The sequence below is a fragment of the Orycteropus afer genome, unplaced genomic scaffold, assembly GCF_000298275.1.
Source record: "Orycteropus afer afer isolate SDZICR_OR568_19922 unplaced genomic scaffold, OryAfe1.0 scaffold00196, whole genome shotgun sequence".
Taxonomy (NCBI): domain Eukaryota; kingdom Metazoa; phylum Chordata; class Mammalia; order Tubulidentata; family Orycteropodidae; genus Orycteropus; species Orycteropus afer.
The window spans coordinates 4,299,340-4,324,143 of record NW_006921783.1 but is presented as its reverse complement, the minus strand read 5'-3'; the positions used below and the strand labels follow the sequence as shown (position 1 = coordinate 4,324,143).

The 24,804-nt window shown below is 49.1% G+C and overlaps 2 protein-coding genes across 2 annotated transcripts in view; one reads left to right on the top strand and one right to left on the bottom strand.

Annotated features, from left to right (window-relative positions):
- The window catches only part of MYO19 (myosin XIX), a 34,020-nt gene extending 17,195 nt beyond the window's left edge, over positions 1–16,825 (top strand). The window contains exons 10-24 of the mRNA XM_007947928.1: positions 851–941; positions 1,647–1,821; positions 3,573–3,646; positions 4,412–4,533; positions 4,741–4,854; positions 5,130–5,306; positions 5,651–5,803; positions 6,861–6,968; positions 8,619–8,689; positions 11,494–11,597; positions 13,281–13,447; positions 13,556–13,685; positions 14,605–14,690; positions 15,351–15,656; positions 16,697–16,825. Of these exons, the coding sequence (XP_007946119.1) occupies positions 851–941; positions 1,647–1,821; positions 3,573–3,646; positions 4,412–4,533; positions 4,741–4,854; positions 5,130–5,306; positions 5,651–5,803; positions 6,861–6,968; positions 8,619–8,689; positions 11,494–11,597; positions 13,281–13,447; positions 13,556–13,685; positions 14,605–14,690; positions 15,351–15,656; positions 16,697–16,825 (2,007 nt within the window). The remainder of the gene's footprint in view (positions 1–850; positions 942–1,646; positions 1,822–3,572; positions 3,647–4,411; positions 4,534–4,740; positions 4,855–5,129; positions 5,307–5,650; positions 5,804–6,860; positions 6,969–8,618; positions 8,690–11,493; positions 11,598–13,280; positions 13,448–13,555; positions 13,686–14,604; positions 14,691–15,350; positions 15,657–16,696) is intronic.
- A 936-nt stretch (positions 16,826–17,761) lies between these two features.
- Positions 17,762–24,001, bottom strand: ZNHIT3 (zinc finger HIT-type containing 3). Its single transcript, XM_007947883.1, has 5 exons — positions 23,916–24,001; positions 23,788–23,819; positions 21,581–21,667; positions 19,419–19,499; positions 17,762–17,943 (listed from the first exon to the last, which is right to left on the bottom strand). The coding sequence occupies exons 1-5, from the start codon at positions 23,999–24,001 to the stop codon at positions 17,762–17,764; spliced, it is 468 nt and encodes a 155-aa protein (XP_007946074.1).
- Between the last annotated feature and the right edge of the window lie 803 nt (positions 24,002–24,804).

Here is a 24,804-nt window from a genome sequence, read left to right as displayed (position 1 = left end):
TGTGGCAGCAAGGACAGAGAAGCCAGTGCAGGGAGATGGCAGTTCTCTGGAAAGTGGCCTCCACCTCCCAGTGGGGGCTGCTTAGCAGGGTGGGCATCACCAGGAAAAGCTCAGCCGGAAGGACAGCACATGGAGATAAACCCAGGATGAGGGGACAATGCTAGAAGTCTAGGCAGGAGTGCGCGTCTGAAGGTGGAGTGCCTCTCTGCCCAGACACACTGCCCTCTGGACTGTCTTCTCCTGGGAGAGGTTGTGTGCAAGAGGCCTGTGGCCAGAAGGCCAGGAACATGTGTGGAGGCAACCTGCCTGGGATGAGGGGCTAATCCTGGTCTCCTGGAATCATGTTCAGAGGTTTCTGAGTTCCTGGCCCAGAGTCTCCTTTCTGCAGCCCCTGGGGGCTTGTCCATTAAATCTGATCCACAAGTAACAGAAAAGTGATATTCCCACTCACACAGTCTTCCTTGACAGTGGGAGGCAGAGGGATGGACAGTGGGTAGATGTGGGTACCCACTGGCTGCCCAGGGAAGCATCTGAAGTCAGACTGCTTGGGTTCAAATCCTGGCTTTACCCTTTACTAACTATATGGCCTCAGGCTTGTCCTTTTTCTTCTCCAATAATGAGCATCATCATAGGCCATACCTCATAGGATTGTTGAAAAGTATAATTGAGATGATTCATGGAACTTGCTTCCATCGTGCCTGGAAGAGACATTTAGTAGGTGAGCAATAAATGTGAGCTACTGTTATTATCCTGTATCATGATTGTATTCAGCAGGAAAGAGGTGCCTCCCAGGTTAGGCTTTAGCCCTTGAGGAAAAGGTGGCCACTTCATGCTTTCTCTTCTCCCTTAGGTCCTAGCGGGGCTGTTGCACCTTGGCAACATGCAGTTCGCTGACTCAGAGGATGAAGGCCAGCCCTGCCAGCTGATGGACTATGCCACATGTAAGCAGGGCAGGCTGGGGTCCTCCCAGGAAGTCATTCAACATAGGTGGGGGTGGGGGTAGGGGTGGGAGTGGGTGAGTGGGAAGTTTCTTCATTGTTGTAGTTGCTGTCAGGTTGATTCTGACTAATTTTGAATCTGGTGCCTTCAGTTAAGCCACCAAAATTAAATCTCAAGTTCTGTTCTGAATAATTTACTCCTCCCTCCATCTCTGGTGAGGGAGTCACTTTACAAATGAGATAGAGCTTAGGTGGCACAGGAGTTGAAGCATTCAGCTGCCAACCAAAAAGTTCAAACCCACCAGCTGCTCTGCAGGAGAAAGAGTAGGCAGTCTGCTTCCATAAAGTTTGATAGCCTTGGAAACGTTCTGGGGCAGTTCTCTGTCCTATAGGATCGCTGTGATTGGAATTGACTCAACAGCAGTGGGTTGGGTTTGGTTTTTACAGATGAGAAAATAAGACTAAGAGAGTTTTTAAAATGATTTATCCCACATGTGGTAGTGTGGGCTAGGACATAAAGTCCCAGGTTCAAATCCTGGCTCTGCCCCTTGTAGGGGGCCTTCAGCAAGGCTCTTCACCTATCAGAACCTAGGTTTCCCCTGTCCACTCAGGTGAGTCATGGCTGCACTGTGGGGACTTCCCAGTGCTTTATGGAGGGGACTGTTCAGATGGAGGGTGCTTTGCCTAAGGAGGATACATTCCTCCCAGGCGCTGTCAGCACATCGGCCTCACTGCTGTGGCTGCCCGAGGACACACTGCTGGAGACTCTGCGAATCAGAACCATCAGAGCAGGCAAGCGGCAGCAACAGGTGTTCCAGAAGCCCTGCTCCCGAGCCGAGTGTGACACCCGCAGGGACTGTCTGGCCAAACTGATCTACGCACGGTGAGCAGATCCTCTGGGCCCAGCCTTGCCCTGGGCTCCTCTCACATTCCCCTTTCATCTGAGGTTGGACCAGCTGCCATAAGGCAGGGTGGAGGCGACCAGATAAAGCAGACCCAGTTCCTCTCCCTGTTCCTCAGATCCCAGGGATAGGGCAGGAGGAAGCTCTCAAGTTTTCCCTGAGGTAGAACCCTTGGCCTCTACTCCTGAGTGCTCTAAGTGGGGAAGTTGCCACATACCTGGCCTAGATTCAGCTCCAGTTGCTGTACAGAAGCCTGCCTTGACCTTGGCCCTTAGTGATGGAAACCCACCTGGCACTCCACTTAGATGAATAGGATTCTCTGTCTCCTTGTACCCTTGTCTCACTTAAGGCCTTATTTATTCTCTGGGGGTAGGGTTAGAAACTCAACTCACAGTCTTGGGCAACACACTGAGCAGTAAGTGGGAGCCCACTTAAGGATTGGGGACCACCAACACTTAAGGTTTGGTTTCTCCCTAAGAAGGGCTTCAGGGGCTCAGAATCCTCTGAAATTATGAGACAGAATATACGTGTGTATGTGTAGCATGTGCATATGGGAATTTGGGCACTCTTTTTAGGAGACGGTTCCCCTTCCACTTTTAAGAGCCTCTCAAAAAACCAAGAGTCTGAGAAGCACCACTGAGGGACAAGATCCTCCAGTTTGAGAATGGCCCAGAGCTGCTGGGCCCAGACGAGACCATTTCAGCAAGAGACTCAGTTACCACTGTTTTCAAGCAAATTTCAGGTCAAAGACTTTTAACAGCCTTTGCCTGCATGTCACTGAAAAGTGAACAGATAAATTGTGATAATTAGAATGAGTTTCTGACCAAGGCATCTTACACACGATAACCATTACTCAGGTCATTGTGGCACTAGGTTAGTTAGTGAGTATTTCTTTATTTCGGTACCTCTAATGAGTATCTTAAAGGAGCTCTGGTGGTGTAGTGCCTAAGGCATTTGACTGCCAACCAGAAGGTTGGTGGTTCTAATCCACCAGCCAATCTGTGGAAGGAAGATGGGGCTAGCTATTTCTCTAAAGACTTACCACCTTGGAAATCCAATGGGTTCGCTATGAATCAGAATCAACTCGATGGCAGTGAGTTTTTTGGTTTAAAGAGTATTTGAAACCACTGTTGCAAAAAGAGAGCATTGAAATCCAACCGAACTGGGAAAAGCTGCAGGGCAATTACTTTAAGAAAAGTGGTCAAGAAGAAACACCTCAGTAGTGTTGTACATCTCCTCACATCGTACAGTAACTACGTCATCTTCTCAGGGATGGGGGTGGCTCCAGAGCAGAGGGTGCCATTGTTGATCTTGAGTGAATTGGGCCCCTTTGTGTGGGACTGAGTTGCAGCAGGTGGCAGGACCTTGGGCTCTGGGCTGCACCGGTAGAGCTTTGTAGGGAACTCATGTAAACTCAGTTATTTACGAACTCAGGCTTGCCAACCAGCCCCTTCCAGTCAAGACCGCAGCTGGGTGTCAGGCCGTGTGTTCCAGTTGATCCTGGGTTCAGTCTTGCTGGGAGGATAGTCCAGGTTCACGTGTCCCTGGGAACATACCTAGCCATAGCCTACAGGTGCAAGAGGTCAAGACAGATGGACAGGAAACAGGAGGAGAGGGTGTATCCCCCATGTCAGGCTCAGAATGCAGGGCCTTCCAGGGTGTGGCAGCCTGGCTGCTGAAGCTATTTTGCCAGCCCTTAAGCTTACCAGAGTCCACTCTCTCTCCTCAACAGGCTCTTTGACTGGTTGGTATCAGTGATCAACAGCAGCATCTGTGCAGACCCCAACTCATGGACCGCTTTCATAGGTAGCAGGGCTCACCATACCAGGAGCATTCCTTCAAAGAACAATAGAGCCCTGGACTGAGGGTCGGGAACCCTGGATGCACTGTGTGACTCTAGGGAACTCCTTTCCCTTGTCTGTGCCCAAGTCTCCTCATCCATCCGCCGTCGGGCAGGGAGAGCTCTGTTCTCTGCAGTGCCATCTGACCCATCCATAGCTCTCCAGGCTGATTCGGATGGTGCCTTGTCTATCTCAAGGAGAGTAGTGGGGGATGGGTGGGCTTGTTTAGAAAGGACTTGAGGGACATGACTGAGGTCAAAATCATTGAAACCTGGGTGGGATTGTCAGATAGGGGAGGAAGTAAAGCTCAGTTACCAGTGAAGTTTGCACAGGGAATGATGGAATTCTAAGCACCAGCTGGGAAGAAGAGACCAGGCCCCTCCAAAGTGGATTTGATGCAGAAAATGTCCCCTGAGACCTCATTCCCTTTCAGGAGTGTCCAGAAGATTCAGACTCAAAAGTGGGCTTGGTGCCCTGGGCTGCTCCTCACACATTTTTCTACCTTTTCTGGGTTCTGAGGAGGCATGGGGTGAGATGGAGGCTCCCCTGGGTACGTGTTTGGGGGAGAGATTCCTCTGCCCACTGCTGAGTGTCACGCTCATTCCGCCTCAACTCCAGGCCAAGCATGAGGCTTTGGCAGCAGCTCAGCTCAACCACTCCAGGCTCCCATAGTCCTCCCACCCCCACTACTCCTCACAGTGGCCCCATGGGTTCCCCTCCCTCCTTGCAGGCCTGCTGGATGTGTACGGATTTGAATCATTTCCTGACAACAGTCTGGAGCAACTGTGCATCAACTACGCCAACGAGAAGCTACAGCAGCACTTCGTGGCTCACTACCTAAGGGCTCAGCAGGTGAGTGGTAGCGTAGTGTGGGGTGGTCCTTCTGGATGCTCTGACCTCTTCCTGGCTCCAGCCCCATCCCAGGATCTGACTAGCAGCCTTTTCTTCCTTCTTTGATGCTGTTCTGGAACATGCTGTGGTACTGAGGCCAGCCATGGACTGGCCAGTTTGGGCCTCAGTCCACACTCTTCTCCTGACCTTCTTACCTTTGTCCTCTAGGAAGAATATGCAGTTGAGGGCCTGGAGTGGTCATTTGTCAACTACCAGGACAACCAGGGCTGTTTGGATCTCATTGAGGGGAGCCCAATCAGCATCTGCTCCCTCATAAATGAGGTGAGGAGGGTCAGCTAGTGAGCTGAGCATCAGAGATGTCTTTGGGCTTTCTCTGGGGCCTTGGTGACTAGCCCATGCCCTGTCTGGACCTCTGCCTCCCCATCTGCCAAATGGGCTTGCTAGTCTCTACATTCCTTGCCTCTCAGGATTATTATGATGCCTGGGGAGATACTTGTGACAACTCTGCTGTCATGGGGATGACAGGGTGGGACTGTGAGTACTGTGGTGAGACCCTCTCATTTCCATGGCTGAGCACCTACTGCTCTCCCACACAGGAGTGCCGCCTTAATCGGCCAAGCAGTGCAGCCCAGCTCCAGACACGCATTGAGACTGCCTTGGCAGGCAGCCCTTGCCTAGGCCAGAACAAGCTCAGCTGGGAGCCCAGTTTCATCGTGGTGCACTATGCAGGGCCCGTGTCCTACCATACTGCCGGCCTGGTAGAGAAGAACAAGGTGAGTGCTGCACCTTGGCCGTGGGAGCCTGGGTGAGGTGAGAGGCTGGAGTTCCCATCATGTGTCCTCTCCCTCCTGAATGTCCTCCCAGAATCCAGATCACCCTCTTGGGCCCATCTGCCTGAGTTCTTGGCTAGTCCAGGCCTTACCTGATTACAAATGATTCATGTTAGACTGGGTCTCTTGCCTTCCAGTGGACCCACTCTTCTCTTGGACTTGGGCCCTGCTGTTCCCTGGAAGCCCTATCTTCTGGGGTTGAGGTGGCCATGAATAAGCTGCCTGTGGACAACCCTAGGTAGCAGCTCTACCTGCACTCACCTGCTGCCCTTTCCTTTTCCCAATAGGATCCCATCCCCCCTGAGCTGACCACACTCCTACAGCAGTCCCAGGATCCTCTGCTCAAGGTGCTATTTCCTACTAATCCCAAGGAGAAGTCCCAAGAGGAGCCCTCTGTCCAGAGCAGGGCCCCCATGTTGACTGTGGTGTCCAAGTTCAAGGTAGGTCTCCTGGTGCTAACCTGAGGTACTCATGGTTACTCTGTCAATCTCAAATGTTTTTGGAGCACCTCTCCAATTGCTGCTGTTTGCTGGGGGATAGTAATAAGCCAAGGAGATGTGGTCCTAGTCCACACGGAGTATATGGTCCAGTGTGGAGGACAGAAACCTGAAACAGACAGACAATGGGGTATAACTGGTCTGATGGAAGCCCAGGGGCAGTGGGTCACACAGAAGCCTCCCATGCACTGTTGATAGGTGGTCATGGGAGAGCAGTAGTTGCATGAACCTAGGTGATCGACTTCTTCCCAATTCTCCAGCCTCCTGCTCAGACTCCACCCTCAACTAGAACAGCTTTGTTACTTCCTCCAATTTCTGGTGCTTTCTGCTGTCACTCGGCCATTGCACATACGGAGCCATCATCTCTCACTGCCCCCTCAATTTCACCCTTATTCCCACCATCCATGCTGCTTTTCTTAGTTTATTCCTTCACATCCATCAAATCTCAGCTTTATTATCACCTCCTTGAGGACATACCCTGGGAAACACAGCTATGATAATTAGCAATTTTCTGTCCCAGCCTCAGACACGAACTGAGGGTACCCATTCAACATTTGTGTGACCTGTTGGATTGTGAGATCTGATGGAGCAGTGGACCCTGGTACCACTTCCAGCACAAGGAAGGAGCGTAATGCTAATAATAGCTGTTGTCTAAATGAATGGCAGGGGCATTATGAGATTTTTCTCTTCTAGGAAGATTGCTCTGGGAGGAATGTAATGAGGGAGGAGACTGAAAATAGATGCAGGGAGACCAGTCAGGTGAAGGGCTACAGGTCAAGAAGCATCCCAGAGCCAGAGCTGAGAAGCAGTGGAAGGTTAGAAGAGGAGTGTGCTTTGGACATGCTCAGTGCAAGCCCACCATCATGACCACAGGGCATGTGAGGATCCTGCCTTGGGGCCAGAGGGCCCGAGGAGGTGTTTGATCCAGCCACTCAACAGGGCCTAGCTGATGCCTGGGCAGTTCCAATCCCTACCTAACCTTCGTCTCTCCCCAATGCAGGCCTCCCTGGAGCAGCTTCTACAGGTCCTGCATAGTACCACACCCCACTACATTCGCTGCATCAAGCCCAATAGCCAGGGCCAGGCGCAGACCTTTGTCCGGGAGGAGGTAATTAACTCTGGGCCAAAGCTGATTTGAATGCTAGCCATCTGCCAAGGCCCTGGGGGGCTGAATATCAGGGCCATCAGCTCCAGTGGAGTGACTGGAGGGGTCTCTCAGGCTGAGCCTGACACTGGGGAGGGCTTATCTCACCTGCTCTTGCAGGGCAGTCATGGATTGTTGTGTGGTCTGTGCACTGCACCGTGACCTAGCCAAGGAGGCATCTTGCTCTCTACTCGCCAAGCCATGTACCCTGACAAGAGACCATAGCTTTCCGGAGGACTGGCCATCTTTCTTTTATTATTATTACTGTGATTTGGGTGAAGATTTACAGAGCAAATTCACTTTGCCTATAGCAGTTTACATATACTTTGTCTCATGACATTGACCACAGTTTACCACAATGCAACAGCTCCCCTCCCACTTCCTCCCCATAGTTACCTCTTCCCTGTGTCCATCCCTCCCTGGACTCCTGCCCCCTGAGCTGTCTCCCTGTGCATAAGCAGCCCTTCTTTCTCCCATGATTGTTCTCTCCAAGGAGTGTATCTACTTGAGGTAAATGTTTAACTCATATGCCTGTCTTCTGTTTGGCTGGAAACCGCAGGTATGGGTTCAATTCCAGACCTGAAGGGCAGCTAGGGGCCATAGTCTCAGTGGTTCCACCAGGCTCTATCAGACCAGCAAACCTGGTCCCCCCCCCCCTTTTTTTTTCTCCAAATGATTTTGAGTTTTGTTCCACATTGTTTTCCCTCTCTATCAAGGATCTCCTACACAGATCCCCTTCCAAGTGGATGACAGTGGTAGCCGGGCACCATCTAGTTCTTCTGGTCTCATAGTCATATAGGCTACAGATCAGATGGTGTACCAGTCGCTAGGACTAATTGTTTCCATGAATTTTTGCTTTCTTCATTCTTCTTTGCTCTGGACAAGGAGAGACCCATCGTTGTATCTAGATGGCAGCTTGCTAGCTTTTAAGATCCCAGTCGCTACTTGAGGACTGGCCATCTTTTGTGATTAGCTTCAAGTGTGCTTAACTTTACATTCCATGGTTTCTGGCTGGAGATGTAATTTTTTTCTAATTTGCTTGGAAGCACCCTGTGGTTAGCCCTGCCCTTTCCTCCTGGTAGCAGACTCAGGCATGTGGATGAGGTGTGGGTGCTGGAGATGCTGAAGAGTACCCCACAGTCAGCTAGCGTCTCTGGCCTTGGGGTCTATAGCCAGACCACTCTGCTCTGTGGTAAAAACCTTAGTTCAGGTCACAGAAGAATCTTCACAATATAACCTCTCTGCCCCTCAGCTGTGAATCACTGTATCACCTACTAAAAAGAAAAGGAAAATTTGGTTGGGCTGTGTTATGAGCTGGAGAGTTCTCGGGCACTGCTGGAAGTGGTGAGACAGAGCCATGGCTGGATCTGAAGCCATGCACCAGATTAAAATTAAAAGGACTTGGGGACTATCAGGACCTTTTCTAGAGGGGAGATACCTTCACAGTCCCTTGATTTCTCACTGCCCCAGAGAGAAATCCCCCACCAGCTCCAGCCTTGGGAGAAGCTGCGAGTCTACACTGGTGAGGGCCTCAGAAGAAGGCTGAAAGGATGGTGTTTGTGGCCCGTTGGCCCCCGAGCTGCAGGTGCCCACCCTATCTCCCCACTCTTGCAGGTCCTGAGCCAGCTGGAGGCCTGTGGTCTCGTGGAAACCATCCACATCAGTGCTGCTGGCTTCCCTATCCGGTGAGTGGGCAGAGGAGCTAGGGTAGGACTTGGGATGTGGAGCTGAAGAGAAAGAGGCAGGGCTCAGAAGTCAACCTGGAGGTCCAGGGCAGTAAGCAAGGTACTTGATTGCTGAGTACTCAGTCAGTCCCCTTCTGGGACTGCAATTTTTTTTTTTAATGTGATTTGGGTGAAAGTTTACAGAGCAAATTCATCTTCTCTACAGCCGCTCACATACACTTTGTCTCCTGACATTGGCTGCAATTTCCCACAATGCAACCGTTCTCCTCCCACTTCCTCTCCATAGTTACCTCTTCCCTGTGTCCTTCCCTCCATTCACTACTGCCCCCCAGGCTGTCTCCCTGTGCATACACAGCCCTTCTATTCTCCCATGACTGTTCTCTCCAAGGAATATATCTACTAATGGAAATGTTCAGCTCATATGCTTTTCTTTTATTTGGCTGGAAGCCACAGGTATGGGTTCAATTCCATACCTGAAGGGCAGCTAGGGACCATAGTCTCAGGGGTTCCACCAGGCTCTATCAGACCAGCAAACCCGGTCCATTTTCTAAAAATGATTTTGAGTTTTGGTCCACATTGTTCTCTCACTCTATCCAGGATCTCCTACACAGATCCCCCTCCAAGTGGTTGACAGTGGAAGCCAGGCACTATCTAGTTTTTCTGGTCTCATAGTCATATAGGCTGAGGATCGCGTGGTGCACCAGTTCCTTTGACTAATTGTTTCCATGTGTCTTTGGTTTTCTTCATTCTTTTTTGCTCTGGGCAAGGAGAGACCCATCATTGCATCTAGATGGCCACTTGCAAGCTTTTAAGATCCCAGTTGATACTCGCCAAAGTAGGAATGTGGAGCAATGTTTTTCTGTAGTATGTTATGGTAATTGACCTTGATGTCCCCTGTGACCATGGTCCTAAGCCCACAGGTCCAACTACTTGCTCCCCCTGGGTAGCTGGCTGTGGCCAAGAGGGATTATAAATTTGAAAAGAGGCTGTATTTCTGTAGGAAGGTGCTATGAGGTTTGGAGAGAGACAGATACCATCCCTATCTAAAGCAGAATCTTTGATAATGGTGAAAAAATACAAAATTGTTCACTACAGATTAGTAAGTAAGCACAAGTTAGCCTGTGCTTACCTTGTTTATTGGTAATCCACCACTGCTCCAGGGGCGGTGTCCATTTGCTTACTGTGCACTCTTTTGTACCAGGCACTGGTTCTGGTAATGTGTCAGTCAATAAGGAAGGTGAGTTCTGCCCTCTTAGAGCAACATTCCCGTGGAAACAAGAAAATAAGTATAATCAGTGCTGGGAAAGAAACAAAAGATGCTATTAAATAGACTAACGGGACAGAGGATCCTCAGGCCTGTGGGACGGGAAGGAGCAGCCTGGAAAGATTGGGAGTGGAGGGAGTATTCAGAGAGCAGGGACAGCAATCATAAAGCTCCAGGTGAGGAACTGAGAGACGCTAAAGTGACTGGAGCACAGAGAATAGGCAGGGTGGGACAAGACGGGAGAGGGAGATGGCAGAAGCCAGACCATGGAGGGCCATGTAAGCCATTGGAGGACTTGGCAGCTTGTCCTTAGTGCAATGGAAAATGCTGGACATTGTGCAGAGGGAATGGTGTAATCTCACTCGTATTCTAAGAAGATCCCTGTGGCTGGCGTGAGGGGATTGGACGTGGGTCAGGATAGAAGGGAGGAGATGGTGAGGAGCCTGCTGCATGTGTCCAGGCAAGAGTGACAGCTCAGGTGAGTGGCAGCAGTGAAGATGGAGAGAAGTGGGTGACAGCAGAATGGTTTGCGATAGAAATAGCAGGACCTGCATTGACTGTAGGGTGTTGCATGGGAGCAGTCAACTTCCAGGTTGCAGAAGCAACCTTCTACATATCTGTCACAAGCCAATGGATGAATTGGGAGACAGTTTACTGAAATGTGATTATCTGGGGAAAGTCCAGCTGGAGGACAGGTGAAGAGGGTCAGGAATTTTCTGAAGGTCTTGTCTGGGCTGAGAGGGCTAAGATGGGCTTGGGGCTCAGCAGAGCTTGAAGAGCTGGAGGTGCACGTCAGATGTTAACACAATGAGCTAGAAGGAAATCACCTGGGAGAGATGAGGGTCTGAGGCCCCACCCTGAGGAGTGCTCACGTTTAAAGAGGATAGGTGATGAGCAAGGACAGCTGGTTAGCAAGGGCAGCCGGGAAGGGGTCGTGGGTGAAGGAGGAAGCCAAGATTGGGGGCCTGGTGGCTGAGTGTGTGCTATAGGGAGAGGGGCCAGCAGGCACCTATGGCCCACAGGCCAGGTAAGAGGGACACTGAGCACCAAGCACCAGATTTGGTGACAGTGCCTGTGATGGCTGTGACACAAGCCACATCAGTGCAGTGTTGGAGACAGAAGCCATTCAGGAGGGCTGATCCACAAATGGGTGGAGAAAGTGCGCATACCAGCCTTATCACCTGTTCAGAGGAGTGCTGCTGTGACGGAGCAGAGAGATGAGCACCGAGTGGGGGACACGAGCAGAGAGCACTCACAGGGAGGCGTGAGGCCTGTGAGCCCTTCAGAAAGAAGCAGGCTGCAAATCCCAATTAGGACTCGTCAGAGACACCAAGGCAGGAGCAACAGCAGACCAGCTTACAATGGCCTGCACTGGCTCATCCCAGAGGGGCTGCCCTCATCCACCGATTGGGGAGTTGGAGCAGCACTTCACTGGGTTGTTGAGCAGATTAAATGAAGGCAATGGGATTGAGCCCCCAGCACTGCCTGGCTCACAGATGAAGTCACTTCATTCTCTTCTCCCATCTGCTTTGGGTTCCAGGGTCTCTCATCAGAACTTTGTGGAACGATATTCACTGCTGAGACGGCTTCGCCCTCGTGCATCCCCTGGCCCCCACGGCCCATCTCCTGCCAAAGCGCACTCAGGTGAGTCGGGGGCCATTTGTTAGTTTTTCCATTTAGCTGTGGTTTACTGGGCACCACCCCCATGCTCCTTCAGGGCTAGGGGCTGGGGATTCAAAGCCCTGACCTCAGTTCTAGGTTCAGTGGGAGAAACAAACTTAAGAAAGACAAATAGTGTGGAAAGTGGGAAGGCAGTGCTATAAACAGGATGCTTATAGTAGTGCTGGGGAGGTGGAAATCTGGGAAGGCTTCCTGGAGGAGGTGGTTTCTGAGGTTAAATTGGATTAGCAGGTGAAGGGCTCTCCACATATCAGAATTAATCTAAACAAACACTTCAAAGTATGAGACAGTACTATGTGTATAAGGAGCTCTGAGCCATTCAACATGATGCATAAAGACAAGGATGGTGGGAGGTCAAAGCTCCTGGATTTTCTTCTCTGGGCAAATGGGGAGATACCATATGTGAGGGAAGGAGTGTCTCTGTCAGCTTTCTGGAGACCACTCTGGGGCCCTGCAGAGGGCAGAGGAGTGAGGCAAGACTCAGGAGGGAGGCTGCTTAGGAGGCTGGGACAGATGGAAGCCAGAGGTGTAGGCACAGTCAGGAAATGTTAAGAGAAGAAACTGACCAAATGATGCATGTCTGATTGATTAGAGGGAGAGGAGGAGAAGCTGGGGTCCTGCTGCCCCGAGTCCCAGGTCCTTGAGTCATCCAGTGGATGTGTCTACAGGGCACTTGGATGAGTGTTAAGGAAGGTCTGGCCTGTGGCACAGTTTACTAGTTGATGGCATGTAGAAGCTCTGGGAGTGAATGAGGCAGCCCGGGAACGGGTGGGGAAGAGGCCGAGGGTGGGCACGAGGCTCCACTCAGCAGAACCCCAGCCCAGCAGCAGCGGCTCCCCCACCCCTTACCCAGGGGCCCATGAGGCCCTAGTGAGACGATTCCACTTTGCTTTTTGCCCCTCTTGGGCATACTTTTGTCACTTCCTTTCACCCTCTCTTCCCCCTTCTCTCTTTTCTTCTCTTCTCCTCCCTCTCCATGGTTTGCCTCCTGCTCTGTGCCCAAAGCCCCTCTGGCCCCTGGTTGATTTTGCTGCTGATTCTCGTCTGCGGTGTCTCCTTTGGCAGCCTGTCTCCAGCGAGGCACTGGGCAGCTAAAGGTGGTCAGAGCCCTCAGGTAAATCCTCCTCTCCAGGAGGCACCTGTGAGATGCAGGAGGGTAGGCACAGGGACCCTCCAGACCTTCACAGGGCTGAGATTGCTGCTGTCCCTTTTCCCATTCATGGCAGGGGTCGGGCTGAGAGGAGGCCTGGCTGCCCTGTTTGGCCTCAGGATGTTTAGGGCTTTGGAAACAAATGCTGAGCAGCCTGGGATTCCAGACTGGAAGTTGCTCTACCGAGCGTCAAGTACCCTCTTCCAGCCTATCCAAGGGGGACCCATGGGAACGGAGACTTAGAGCACAGCCACCATGGGGATTCTGAGACTCCTCAGAACAGCCAGAGCCCCGAGGTCCTGAGAGAATCACAAACTGGCTCTGGCCTATCCCCTCAAATACAGAAATAGAAATTACTAGAAGCAAGAATGCCAGGAAAGAGGCTCCTGAGTGTTAGGGGGGTCAGACCCAGCTTCTTCAGGCCAGAAAAGGGGGAGACGCACAGGAACATGTGGAGATGAGCAGCATTGATGGGGCCTTTGTCTCCTGTCCCCTAGAAGGGCGCCCTCACACCGAGGAGACCACACTGCAGCTGCGCCTCCAGGACATCCTCCACACTCTGCCAGCTGTAACTTGGTCAGCAGCCACACCTGGTGACCCAGTTGAGGCCACGCCAGCCCCAGTACACTGTGGCAGGACCAAGGTGTTCATGACTGACTGCATGGTAAGCTGGTTTGGGGGTGAGGGGCAGGGATCACAAAGGCCAGCTGCAGGTTGTGTTCAGGACGGGGCCAGGAGGGCTCAGCGCCTCAGTGGACACCTCTTCTCCCAGTTGCAGCTTCTGGAACGCGGGCGCACTCAGGTGCTGGGGCAGTGTGCTCGATGCATCCAGGATGGCTGGAGGCGACACCTGCGCCGTAAGCAGGGCAGGCAGAGGCGGGCTGCTGTGCTCATGCAAGCAGGTAGGAGTGGCACCCAGACAACCCAGGGGCTCTGGCCTCCCACCATCCTTGTCTTTATGCATCGTGCTGAATGGCTCAGGGCTCCTCATACACATAGTACTGTCTCATACTTCGAGGTGTTTAGATTAACTCTGATATGTGGAGAGCCCCTCACCTGCTAATCCAATTTAACATGACATCACCTCCTCCAGGAAGCCTTCCCAGCAGGTGAGCCTGGATGCCACTGCTTGTCAGTGGTGGCACACAGACCCCATGCGATACTGGTTTCCTTGTGAACTTTGCTCGTTCTGAAGCTCACCGTCACAGCCTCAGTAGGTGGATGCATGTCCCCATATAGGATTTGAATTCTCTGTCCATCTCTCCACAGTATAGTGGAAACCACTGTCAATAAGGGTGCCCTATAGGTTGTTAAGGAGCTCTGAGGCAGTGGTGTGAACAGTGATACCAGCAATCAACATATGTTGTTACAACAATCAACCACATGAGATTAAGAGGGCAGCATTTGCCCAGGAATAGTGCTCAGAAGGCAGGAAGGAATGGGAAGGAAGGAAGAAAGGAAGTGGAGGGCTTGGGGAAGAAGTGGAAAGAATGCTGTTGTATTGTGGGGATTACAGTGAATGTCACAAAACAGAATCTGTATGGATTACTGAATGGAAAACCAACTTGCTGTGTAACTTTCACTCAAATCACAATTAAAAAAAAATTTCCACCCTTGGAAACACTATGGGGCAGTTGTTCTCTGTCCCATGGGGCCACTGTGAGGCGGGATTGACTCCATGGCAGGGGGTTATTTGGTTTTACAGGTTGTTGCTATTAGTTGCCATTGAGTCAGCCCCTGACTCACAGCGACTCCATGTACTTACCAAGAGCTTAATGAACATTTTGTTATCTCCTTCCTGTTTCTGGGCAAACCTCTTAGCCACTCGCTCCTGGTTAACTCGGAAGCGCATCCAGAGGCTGCACACAGCTGCCACCGTCATCAAGCGTGCATGGCAGAGGTGGAGAGTGAGTGTCTGACTCAGGAAGGCAGGGTGGGCAGTGGGGGTGGGGGAGCGGGCTGGCTCTGCCATAGCTAGTGGAGCGCCTGGCCAAGTCACCTGTCTACCTGAGCCTTGTTCCTTGTGTATAAAATAACTGGCATAGTTAACTCTGGGATTATATTAAAAATCACTAAAGTAGATACTTTAAAGGGTAAATTTTATGGTATGTGAATTTTACCTCAGTAAAGCTTTTTTTTAAGTACCTCATTATGAAAGGAGTAGGCCTAGGGCCAGGCACACTGACCTTGTAGCCTCTTGTCTAAAGAACTGTTACCGCACAGAGCCAGTCTAGTTCAAAGCCTCCAGGTGTTTACAGCTATGTGCCCTTCAGTTTACCTGGATAAACTGATTTATTAGTTTTAATTAATTCATAGGGCTAGATAAATCTAGGGAGCTCTAGTAGCGTAGTGCCTAAGGCATTTGACTGCTAACCAGAAGGCTGGCAGTTCAAACCCACCAGCCACTCCTCGGAAGGAAGGTTGGGCAGTCTACTTCTGTAGTGATACTGCCTCGGAAACCCAAGGAGGGGTCGCTATGAGTCAGTCCAACTCCACTGGCAGTGGGTTTGGTTTTTTGTTTTTTAGATAAATCTAAATAAAATGATAAGGAATGTTTTCTTTTTAAGATCAGGATGGCCTCCCTTGCTTCTAAAGAACTGGATGGTGCGGAGGAAAAACACTTGTCTGGAGATCTCCATTCCCTGAGCTCCACCTCATTGCCTCCAGCGCAGACCAGGCTCCTGGGGGCAATAATCCGCCTGTGGCCCCTGGGACTGGTCTTGGCCAACTCAGCCACAGGTGTGCGTGGCTTTCAGAGGCAACTGGTGGTCTGGGCCTGCCTCCAGCTTCCCTCCGGAAGGTCCAGCAGCTACACCGTCCAGACCGCACAACAGGATCACGCTGGTGTCACATCTGTACGAGCGCTGCCTCAGGTAGGTTGTTTGTGATGGGATGACTTATCCTGCCCTACAACTCTGGGTCTCTCCCACCCCACCATAAAGGGCAGGAGACAAACCTTAGGAGTCTATAGGGAGAGTAGAACTATGACTGTGACAAGAGCCATCACTGCCCTACTGGGTAAACCACAAGCCTGCGTGTCCCAATTGGCTGTAGGTTTGGATTATTTCCATAATTATAGCTGGGAATATTCCAGAGCCCCTTCACATTTTTCATACTGTATCTAAGTATTTTAGCATCTCCTCTGAATCTTAGTCTATTTTCAAAAAATTGGATTACAGTGCAGCTTATTCCCTCAAACATCACTGGATTTGGCACTGTGTTCTCAAATTACTTAGTTTACCTCCTTTTCCAGCCGAGGAAATGACAAGCGAGTTGGTGTCCAAGGCCTCCATGTTTTTTATCTTATGGGCAGCCAGGAAGAACAGTCAGCCAGCACACTCAGGAAATTGATGTCCCACATTTCCATCAGAAATGATGTAGGTGAGGAAAGGTGAGAGGCATGTTTGCTGGAGGCAGAACCCCAGGGTCCAGGTCCTGGTCTGTCCCCATTCACTGGATAACTTTGGTTAAGTCATGTCTCATTTCTTGGCACCTTCAGTTCCTCTATAAAATGAGGCTAATACTCTCAACCTATTACCCAGGGTTGCAGCAAGTATTAAGTGAAATCAACAAGGCAGGAGGAAGGAAACATTGTTTCCACACCAGAGGAATTACTACAGGTCACAATTTGGATAAACACTCCCAAGAAGGTGACACCCTCCTAGTGTTTCCTTATCAGTCTCACACTGAATGGATGTGAAATTTTATATTTTAATACTGCTTCAGTTTCCCCTTGTTTTAGAATAAAGAAAAAAACACGCTGATTGACTCAGTCCTGCTATTGCCGTAATCCCATACCAGCAGTGATTCGTCTGCACCTTACTGCACTTCCAGCATTCCCCCTGGGAGGCGCCTGCAGGCCCTGGCACTCCGGGGAACTGGGGTAACCTTAGCTGCATCTCTTTCTCCCTAGGGTTCGATAAAGTTTCACTGCAGAAAGTCTCCACTCCGCCATGCTGACATCTGCCCTGAACCTTCACCCTACAGTGTTACTGGCTTTAACCAGATTCTGCTGGAAAGACACAGGCTGATCCAAGTGTGAGCTCTTCTTGCCCTCTGCCCTCTCTTGGGTGGGTGATCCTTGGTGCCTTTGTTTCTCCAAGGCCTTTTCCTTCTAGCTGCCTTGCCAAAGATATTTAATCATCAACACACAGCTGCCAAACTATTCCCACAGTGACTACAATGCACGTTGAGTGCATGCCAGCTCTAGCCTCAGAGCTCAAACTGCAGTGGTAAATGTACCAGTGGGTCTGGGGGCTCCAGACTACCTCTCAGACACTGACAGAGTATCAGGGTTGGGAGTTACCAAACCAGGAATCAGACATTATCAGGGCTATGGAGACCTTCACTACATCAACTTGTCAGACTCAGCACTGGACATAAATGTCCAACACATAAATGTGCTGTCACTACATCAGAACACCTCCAACTTCCCACAAGCACTTTTGAAAGAAAACACACAAAGTCAGCCTGAAATTATTGACTCTAAAATCTTGGCTGGGGGAAATTTCATACTTAGTTCCTTAAAAAAAGAACAAAACCGTAGGATTTAACAAGCTTTTGATTTATTTAATATAATGTCAAGTAATTAGGATATCATAAACCAAAGATGGTGAAATATATAATAGACCCACCAAATCCTGATTTTATTTAGTAACACTGGTCAAGTTTTTAGCTCAAACAGTTATAAAAAAAACTTGATAAACAATCAATCATCTCTTATGATGTTAATCTTAAATGTACCAAAAATAAAACATTTTAGAACAACCATTTGAATGTTGACTTTTCTCTTCACTTTGAGTACCTCCCACTTGCCTGAAACAAGAGTTCGTGTCACTGGAGATGACCACCTCCGCTGGTCAGCATCCTGGAACTAACCTCCTTTCCAAAGGGCTCCAGCTAGGCCTCCCTCCATAACAGCTGGTCTCCCAAGAGAAGGGGACAGGCTTTGGGAATCAAGCACATGCCTAAGACATCTTTAAGAATCCTCATTCTTAAGAGGTTCCACAATTTTCAAACAGCAGTCTGCAAACTCCACAAACAAGGGCTCTTGCATATAAGTTCTCATGAGCTTTGCTTTGTCCTCCCCCTGATCGAGGCTGACCATCAACTGTCTAAGGTGTGGATTGAGCAGTAAGTTCCTCAATGGTGCCGAGTCCCCTGAAAAATTAACAAAGACAGCCTGAGTACAAGTGGGAATAGGTGGAGACAGCTGAAGGCTAAACGTTTCAAAGGTAATGATCAACTTTCAAAGATATATCCCCTTAACCCTTAAACCTAGAAGTTAACCCAATGCTTGACACATAAGCAAGGTCAAATCAGCGTATTAAATGTTTTGTAGGTTAGATTTAAATACTATAAATATTGCAGCTTCGTGCCATTTCAGCTAAAGAAAATCGGCACGAATAGAGAGCACAGCATTAAATTGTTGGCTTTTTACTTTCTTTATAGGCGTAAAGGTTCTCAATGGTGAGGACAGTTATGCCCAATACTCTAACTGATATGAAAAGCATGGCATCCAGTGCGAAGGACCCATAGGTAAAAAACACTAATATCCATATAGTACTTTGCGGTCTACAAAACGTTTCACACCTATTACCAGTTCAGTTCCTACTTCGGTCTAATTCATACTAGGGGACTAAGTGCAAATAACTGATTTTCAGCCTGATTTTAGAAAACAGAAGGAAAGAAATGTCCACCTTTACTTACACACATAACAGAACCATTATGAGGAACTGAATGAACTGCTACAAAAATGCTGGGCATGATTAACACCCATTTCCCCCTTAAAAATCCCATGATCACCAATCTGCACTAATGGCATCTATAAATTGAACACAAGGGACATGGGAATAAATGCAGGTCCCTGCCCTACAGACTGGTGAGTGACAAATTACCATACAGCGTGTTGAGTGGCGTATCAGTAAGTCCACTATGGGAAGCTGAAAATGGGCCCAATTCTGAGAGATGAGGTCAAAAGTTTCACTGAGGAAATTTAAACCATGCCTTGGAGGAGGAGCCAAATTTTGCCAAGACACAGGGCAGCTGGAGGATTCAGGCAGAGGGAATGGCACTGCAGGCAGGCTGGGAGGCCACAAAAGTCCTGCATATTTACAGGAAGGAGAAAAAGGGCCCTGCCTGCCATGCCAAGGTATTTAATAACTCTTAAAAATTACATTCTATACAACAGGTTATATGTATGTAACAGACTGGAAGACTACGCACGATGATTGCCCTGAGAGACTCTTAACACACTGAAAACAAAACTAGCCCCAAAGGTCACCATTTAGCTAGATAACACTGGCTCAGAAAAGAAAGACTATTACCCTTGAGTACTGTGCTCTTTTTAAAAATGATCTATATGAGACAAACGGTCAACAATTAAAACCAAAACAAAAATGCAAGAGGGCAGAAAAACTAGATTAACGGGAACAGAACCACCGGAACAAAATTATTGAGAATGTTGACACATTGTGAAAAACGTAACCACTGTCACCGAACAGTTTGTATAGAAATTGCTGAATGAGAACCTAAACTACTACGTAAATCTTCATGGAAAACACAATAAAATAAAATAGTGTGTTTTAAAAAATGTATCTCAAAGGTTGACAAAGAAACAAACAACATAGACTTACCTAGATTCTTTAAATTCTGCAAGGAAACTCTGTCCTCTTCCTCATCACTATTGAGAAAATCAGCTATAGATGACTCATCAGCTAAAGAAAAATATAAGTTAACTGCTTAAGATTGGAAAGAAAGCGTAGGCACAGATTTTTAAAATTACCAATAGATTACGAATGTATGTGCACACACACACACAGAAGGGTAGACAGTAGATTGAAATAAAAACCACCACCCTTTCTTCTCTGGCACTGTGACCATACTCACACTCATCCATTAGGATAATGAAAATCAGAATTTTTAATTTTTATTGTGATTTGGGTGAAAGTTTATAGAGCAAATTCACTTTCCATACAGCAGCTCACACTTTGTCTCATGACATTGACTACAATTTCCCACAAAGCAACAGCTCCCCTCCCACTTCCTCCCCATAGTTACCTCTTCCCTGTGCCCTTCCCTCCCATGCACTGCTGACCCCCAAGCTGTCTCCCTGTGCATACACAGCCCTATTCTCCCATGATTGATCTCTCCAAAGAGTGTATCTACCTAATGCAAATGTTCAGCTCATATAAACTGTCTTTTGTTTATCTGGAAGCCACAGGATGGGTTCAATTCCAGACCTGAAGGGCAGCTAGGGGCCACAGTCTCAGTAGTTCCATCAGGCTCTAACAGACCAGCAAACCTGGTTGCCACCACCCCCCCTTTTTTTTTTTAATGATTTTGAGTTTTGTTCCATATTATTCTCCCACTCTATCCCACATCTCCTACACAGCCCCCCCTCCAAGTGGTTGACAGTGGTACCCAGGCACTATCTAGTTCTGGTCTTATAGGCTGAGGATCACATGGTGTACCAGTCACTTGGACTAATTGTTTCCATGCACCTTTGGTTTTCTTAATTCTTGTTTGCTCTGGATGAGGAGAGACCGATCATTGCATCTAGATGTCTGCTTGCAAGCTTTTAAGATCCCAGTCACTACTCGCCAAAGTAGGATGTGGAACAATGTTTTTGTGTAGTATGTTACGCCAATTCAGCTTGATGTCCCCTGCAACTATGGTCCCAAGCCCACAGGTCCAACTACTCACTCCCTTTGGGTAGTTGGCTATGGCCAAGAAGTGACTACCACCTTATCCTGTGTTAGCTCTACTATATACCTGGGAATTCTTACAGAACATACAAGTACACTTGTAGAAACATTGTCTACCAACCCTATACATGATCTTGGGCACATTCCCCCTGCATAGACCTACCTAATCATTCAGCATATCCACCCATCTATCCACCTACACATCAATGTTTGCCTTCACTGACAACGCAGTACTGTACGTACAAAAGGGTTCAACTTTGTTGTCTGTACCTCCCATGCAAGAATTGGTGACTTTTAATTTAACAAATGCATCCTAGTGTTCATACACACAATTCTGTGGTCTTTGGGCTTGGAGCCCAATTTTCTAAATCACCCCACCTCCTAGCACCATGGTCCCAGCCTTGTCATGGGCAAAAAACCTCAATGCTTGTAAAAACCTGCTACCATAAAGCCTCTCTGCTTTCTGCATTTGCAAAAACTGCTTAACACTGCCTGAGCTCAACCTGTAAAGTTTCTCAAAGAGAAACTGTGGACCATCCCTTTGCTGTGAAGCTTCAGTACTTCTTTGGTAGCACTGGAACAGGATGCTTTTGGAGCCTGGCATGTGTGGCACCCGATACTCAGGAAGTACTACAGCAGGTGTAGAGAGATGGATAGGATGACAACCTGCTACTGCTACTGCTGTAAGATGTGAGAGGCAGCAAGGTGAGCTAGGTCAAGGAAGCTTCCTGTCTAGGCCCAGCTCAGGTGACTTGACAGCCCCAGCCAGGCCCAACACCACAACAAGAGAAGGTCAGCAGAGCCCACCCCATGCCCCCAAACCTCTGCCATGGCCTTTTGTTCTCTCAGCTCCCTGGCCCCATTTTTCTTTCCCTGAACAATGCCCTCAGGCAGCCCTATCAATGCCACCCATGACAATGTGTGTCCCCACTCCCAGTGCTCAGGGTAAGGAAGCTGCTCCCCCCCAATGATGGGTGCAGGTCCTGACCCCTTATCCAGACCAAATCTCTTTTCTTTCCTTTCAACATATTCTATTTGAAAGCCCTTTCTAGGTCAGTTGGCTTGTTTGGTTTTTAAACCAACCAACCTACCTTTGCTTTCCACAGGCTTTGTCGAGTCTGTAGGAAGAAATGAACTTCTTTTTTTCTTTATAGGATGTGTTTCAGGGTTGCACTGCTCTGAAAGACACATATATCTTAGACACACAAAGCTGCCCCTGCCCACCCCCCCAAAAGCCAGCATAGGTACTCAGTAAGGGATGTGGGTAGGCTAGAGATGAATGGAGGTACTGAGAGATCAAAACAAGGGGTAGTGTAAGGAAAACCACAAGTAACCCTGCACCTGTCAGGAGGGCTAACGAAGCATGCACCCCTACAGCCTGTTCCCATTCTTCCTGCCCTGACTAATCTCACAGGGCTTTCACCAGGATTAAGTGGCACTAACTTCAATTTTCTCAGGAATTTCAGACACTGTATTTGCACATGCCATGTGCCACTAGGAATACAGAAGTGAGAAAAACACCAGGCCATCCTCAAAGAGATGTAGTATTGGGGGGGGGGGGCCTTGTTATGTGCCATGGAGTCGGCTCCGACTCATAGCGACCCCTCCTTGGGTTTCCGAGGCAGTATCACTACGGAAGTAGACTGCCCAGCCTTCCTTCAAGGAGTGGCTAGTGGGTGTGAACCGCCAGCCTTCTGGTTAGCAGTCAAGTGCCTTAGGCATTATGCTACCAGAGCGCCCAGTATTAGGGAGTAGCAATAAGTCAACAAACAACTGTATCACGAAAGACAGCTAGAGGCATAGCGAGGGTAAGCAGGGTCTGGTCTAAATTCATCTCAGAAAGTCAGGAGACAAAACCAAGAGGATTTTTGGAGCCAGAATCTTTGCCAAGTGGAAGGAGCAGCATCCCTGGCAGAGAAAGGTCTATGCTTGGACCAGATACTTGAAGGATTAGGATCAAGTACAGGGAGATGGCTAGAGTTCTGGTGGCATCATGGTTAAAGCACTGGACTGCTAACCAAAACGGTCAGTGGTTCAAGGTCACCAGCCCCTCCGTGGGAGAAAGAGGAGGCAGTCTGCTTCTGTAAAGATTTACAGCCTTGGAAACCCTATGAGGCAGTTCTACTCTGTCCCATAGGGTCACTATGAGTCACAATCAACTCAATGGCATTGAGTTGCCAGGGAGACAGAGATGAGGAACTGCCAACTTATTCGTAGAACAGGCCTGGCAGGTGGCAGGGACCCAAGAGGAAGCCAGAACAAGAGAATGTCTCTCAAAAAGGACAGTACTGGTGTATCCAGGGTAGGAAGGTCTTTAGCAGTGTAGGACGGCACCATGCTGTCTTAACAAGATATTTACTTGACCTGCCCAACACCTCCTCAGCTACTGTTACAACAAATGTCCCCTAAACCTACTGCCGTCAATTCTAACTCCTAGCAACCTTATAGCAGAGTAGAACTGCCCCATAGGGCTGCAAAGGATGTAATCTTTACAGAAGCAGAGTGCCACCTCTTTCCCCTACAGAGCAGCTGGTGAGTTTGAACCACTAATCTTTTGGGTGGCAGTCAAACGCTTTTACCACTGTGCCACCAGGGCACCTAAATATGCCCTAGAGAAAGCAGTAACTCAGAATAAGAGTCACTGTGCCCTAGATGCTAGAAAGTCATGTAGAGATTCCAAAAGGGGAAGGAACTGCTACATCTGCATTTCCAGAAAAATCAGCCCTGGCAGCAGCTGGGGTTCCTGATTGCCCTGGGTGTTCCTGGAGGGCCCTCAAAAGGCTGCAGATAGAAAAGTGGGATCCAAAAATCCAACCCTGTTTCCAGCAGGGAAGTACCATTCCTCTTCTATCTTGAGATGAAAGCTTTCTTTTGAAAATGCTACAGATCAATCAGCCACATTATTTAAAGGAAATAAAGTGTACTTGGTAACATTTCTGCCAAATGCTGAGGGACTACGCCAGATTAAAGTCGATTAAGCTTAAAAGGGCAAACAGGGCGGCAAGCAGAAGGAAAAGAGGCTACGAAAGTTATTATTGTTACTATTATTTAAAGTGCGCAGTAGCATTTACAGGCAGAGGTGAAGGACCCGCAGGCAGGCAAAGGTCCAGGACACCAGAGATGAAGTCCTAGGAACGAAGGTTCCTGCGCGGATGCAAGGGAGATCTGCGACAAGAAACGCTAGTGAGGATCTCCGACAGCATCAGGCTCCGCAAAACTGAGAGGTTTACTTCCGCGAGATGTCTGCGGTGCGGAACAGGGGAGTTGCCCCAAGCTAGGAAGAGGCACCCAGCTTTACCTTTATGCTTCCGGAAGCAAGTCAACGAGCAACTGTAACAAAAGAGACCACAGTCCGTGTCCGCCCCTTTGACTGCGCAGACCCCGCCGCCCCGGCCCGCCGCCCCGGCCCACCGCCCCACCACTCACTAAGGCACGCGGCAGGCGGGACAGCGGTATTTAGGCTTCTCTAAGCAGACGACGCAGACAACGGTCTTACAATTGAGCGACGCCATGATCTATCCAAGAACTTCCGCCTACCGGACGCACGCCCACCCCTAGGCGCAGATACTAAGTGCACGCTTTCTTCCTGTTTCCTAAACCAGGACCAATTAGCGCTCTGCGTTTCGTGACAGACAAAAGCAATGGAATGAGCCTGCTCGTTGTTCCAGCCCAGGTAGGTAGAACGTCGATGCACTCGACGTACACAGGAAAGTAATAGCTTTGGAGACTTTTCTTGATTAGGTCATTTTGTGGAAGAACTCGCTCTGTAGCCCTGACTCTGTCCTGTATATAAAGTGATAGAGTGGCATTAAACGGCTTTTGAGGCGCCTTTCCACTCGGACTTTATCTGCGGGGGCATTAGGTTCTCCCTGTAGCTGATTAGAAGACCAGACAATGAACCAAACCAGCACATAGGAACCCACCCTTCCCAGCCCAGGCTATTTCTCAGAGGAAAGAAAAGCAAGCCGTCTTCACCGAGAAATGTTTTTGAGCTCCTAGCTCTGGTAGCATAGTGGCTAAGATACTTGCCTGCTAACCAGATGGCTGGCGGTTCAAACCCACCAGCCACTCCTCGGAAGGAAGGTTGGGCAATTCTACTTCCGTAGTGATACTGCCTCGGAAACCCAAGGAGGGGTCGCTATGAGTCAGGTTTGACTGGACGGCATATAACAACAACAACAACAACTATAAGCCCAAAGAGCATGGTTAAACACTTGGTTGCTAACCAAAAAATTTACAATTCAATCTCACCAGCCGTTTAAGAAGACCTGGCGATCTGCTGTGTAAAGGTGGTGGTTGTTATGTTATGTGCCAT

Bases quoted from the DNA above. Each gene is read 5' to 3' on its own strand.
- ZNHIT3 (XM_007947883.1), bottom strand. From the start codon at position 24,001: ATGGCGTCGCTCAATTGTAAGACCGTTGTCTGCGTCGTCTGCTTAGAG. The intron at 23,820-23,915 runs GTGAGTGGTGGG...CTTTTGTTACAG, and splicing joins CCCGCCTGCCGCGTGCCTTA to TTGCTCGTTGACTTGCTTCC. The intron at 17,944-19,418 runs GTAAGTCTATGT...TTAATTTTTCAG, and splicing joins GCAGAATTTAAAGAATCTAG to GGGACTCGGCACCATTGAGG.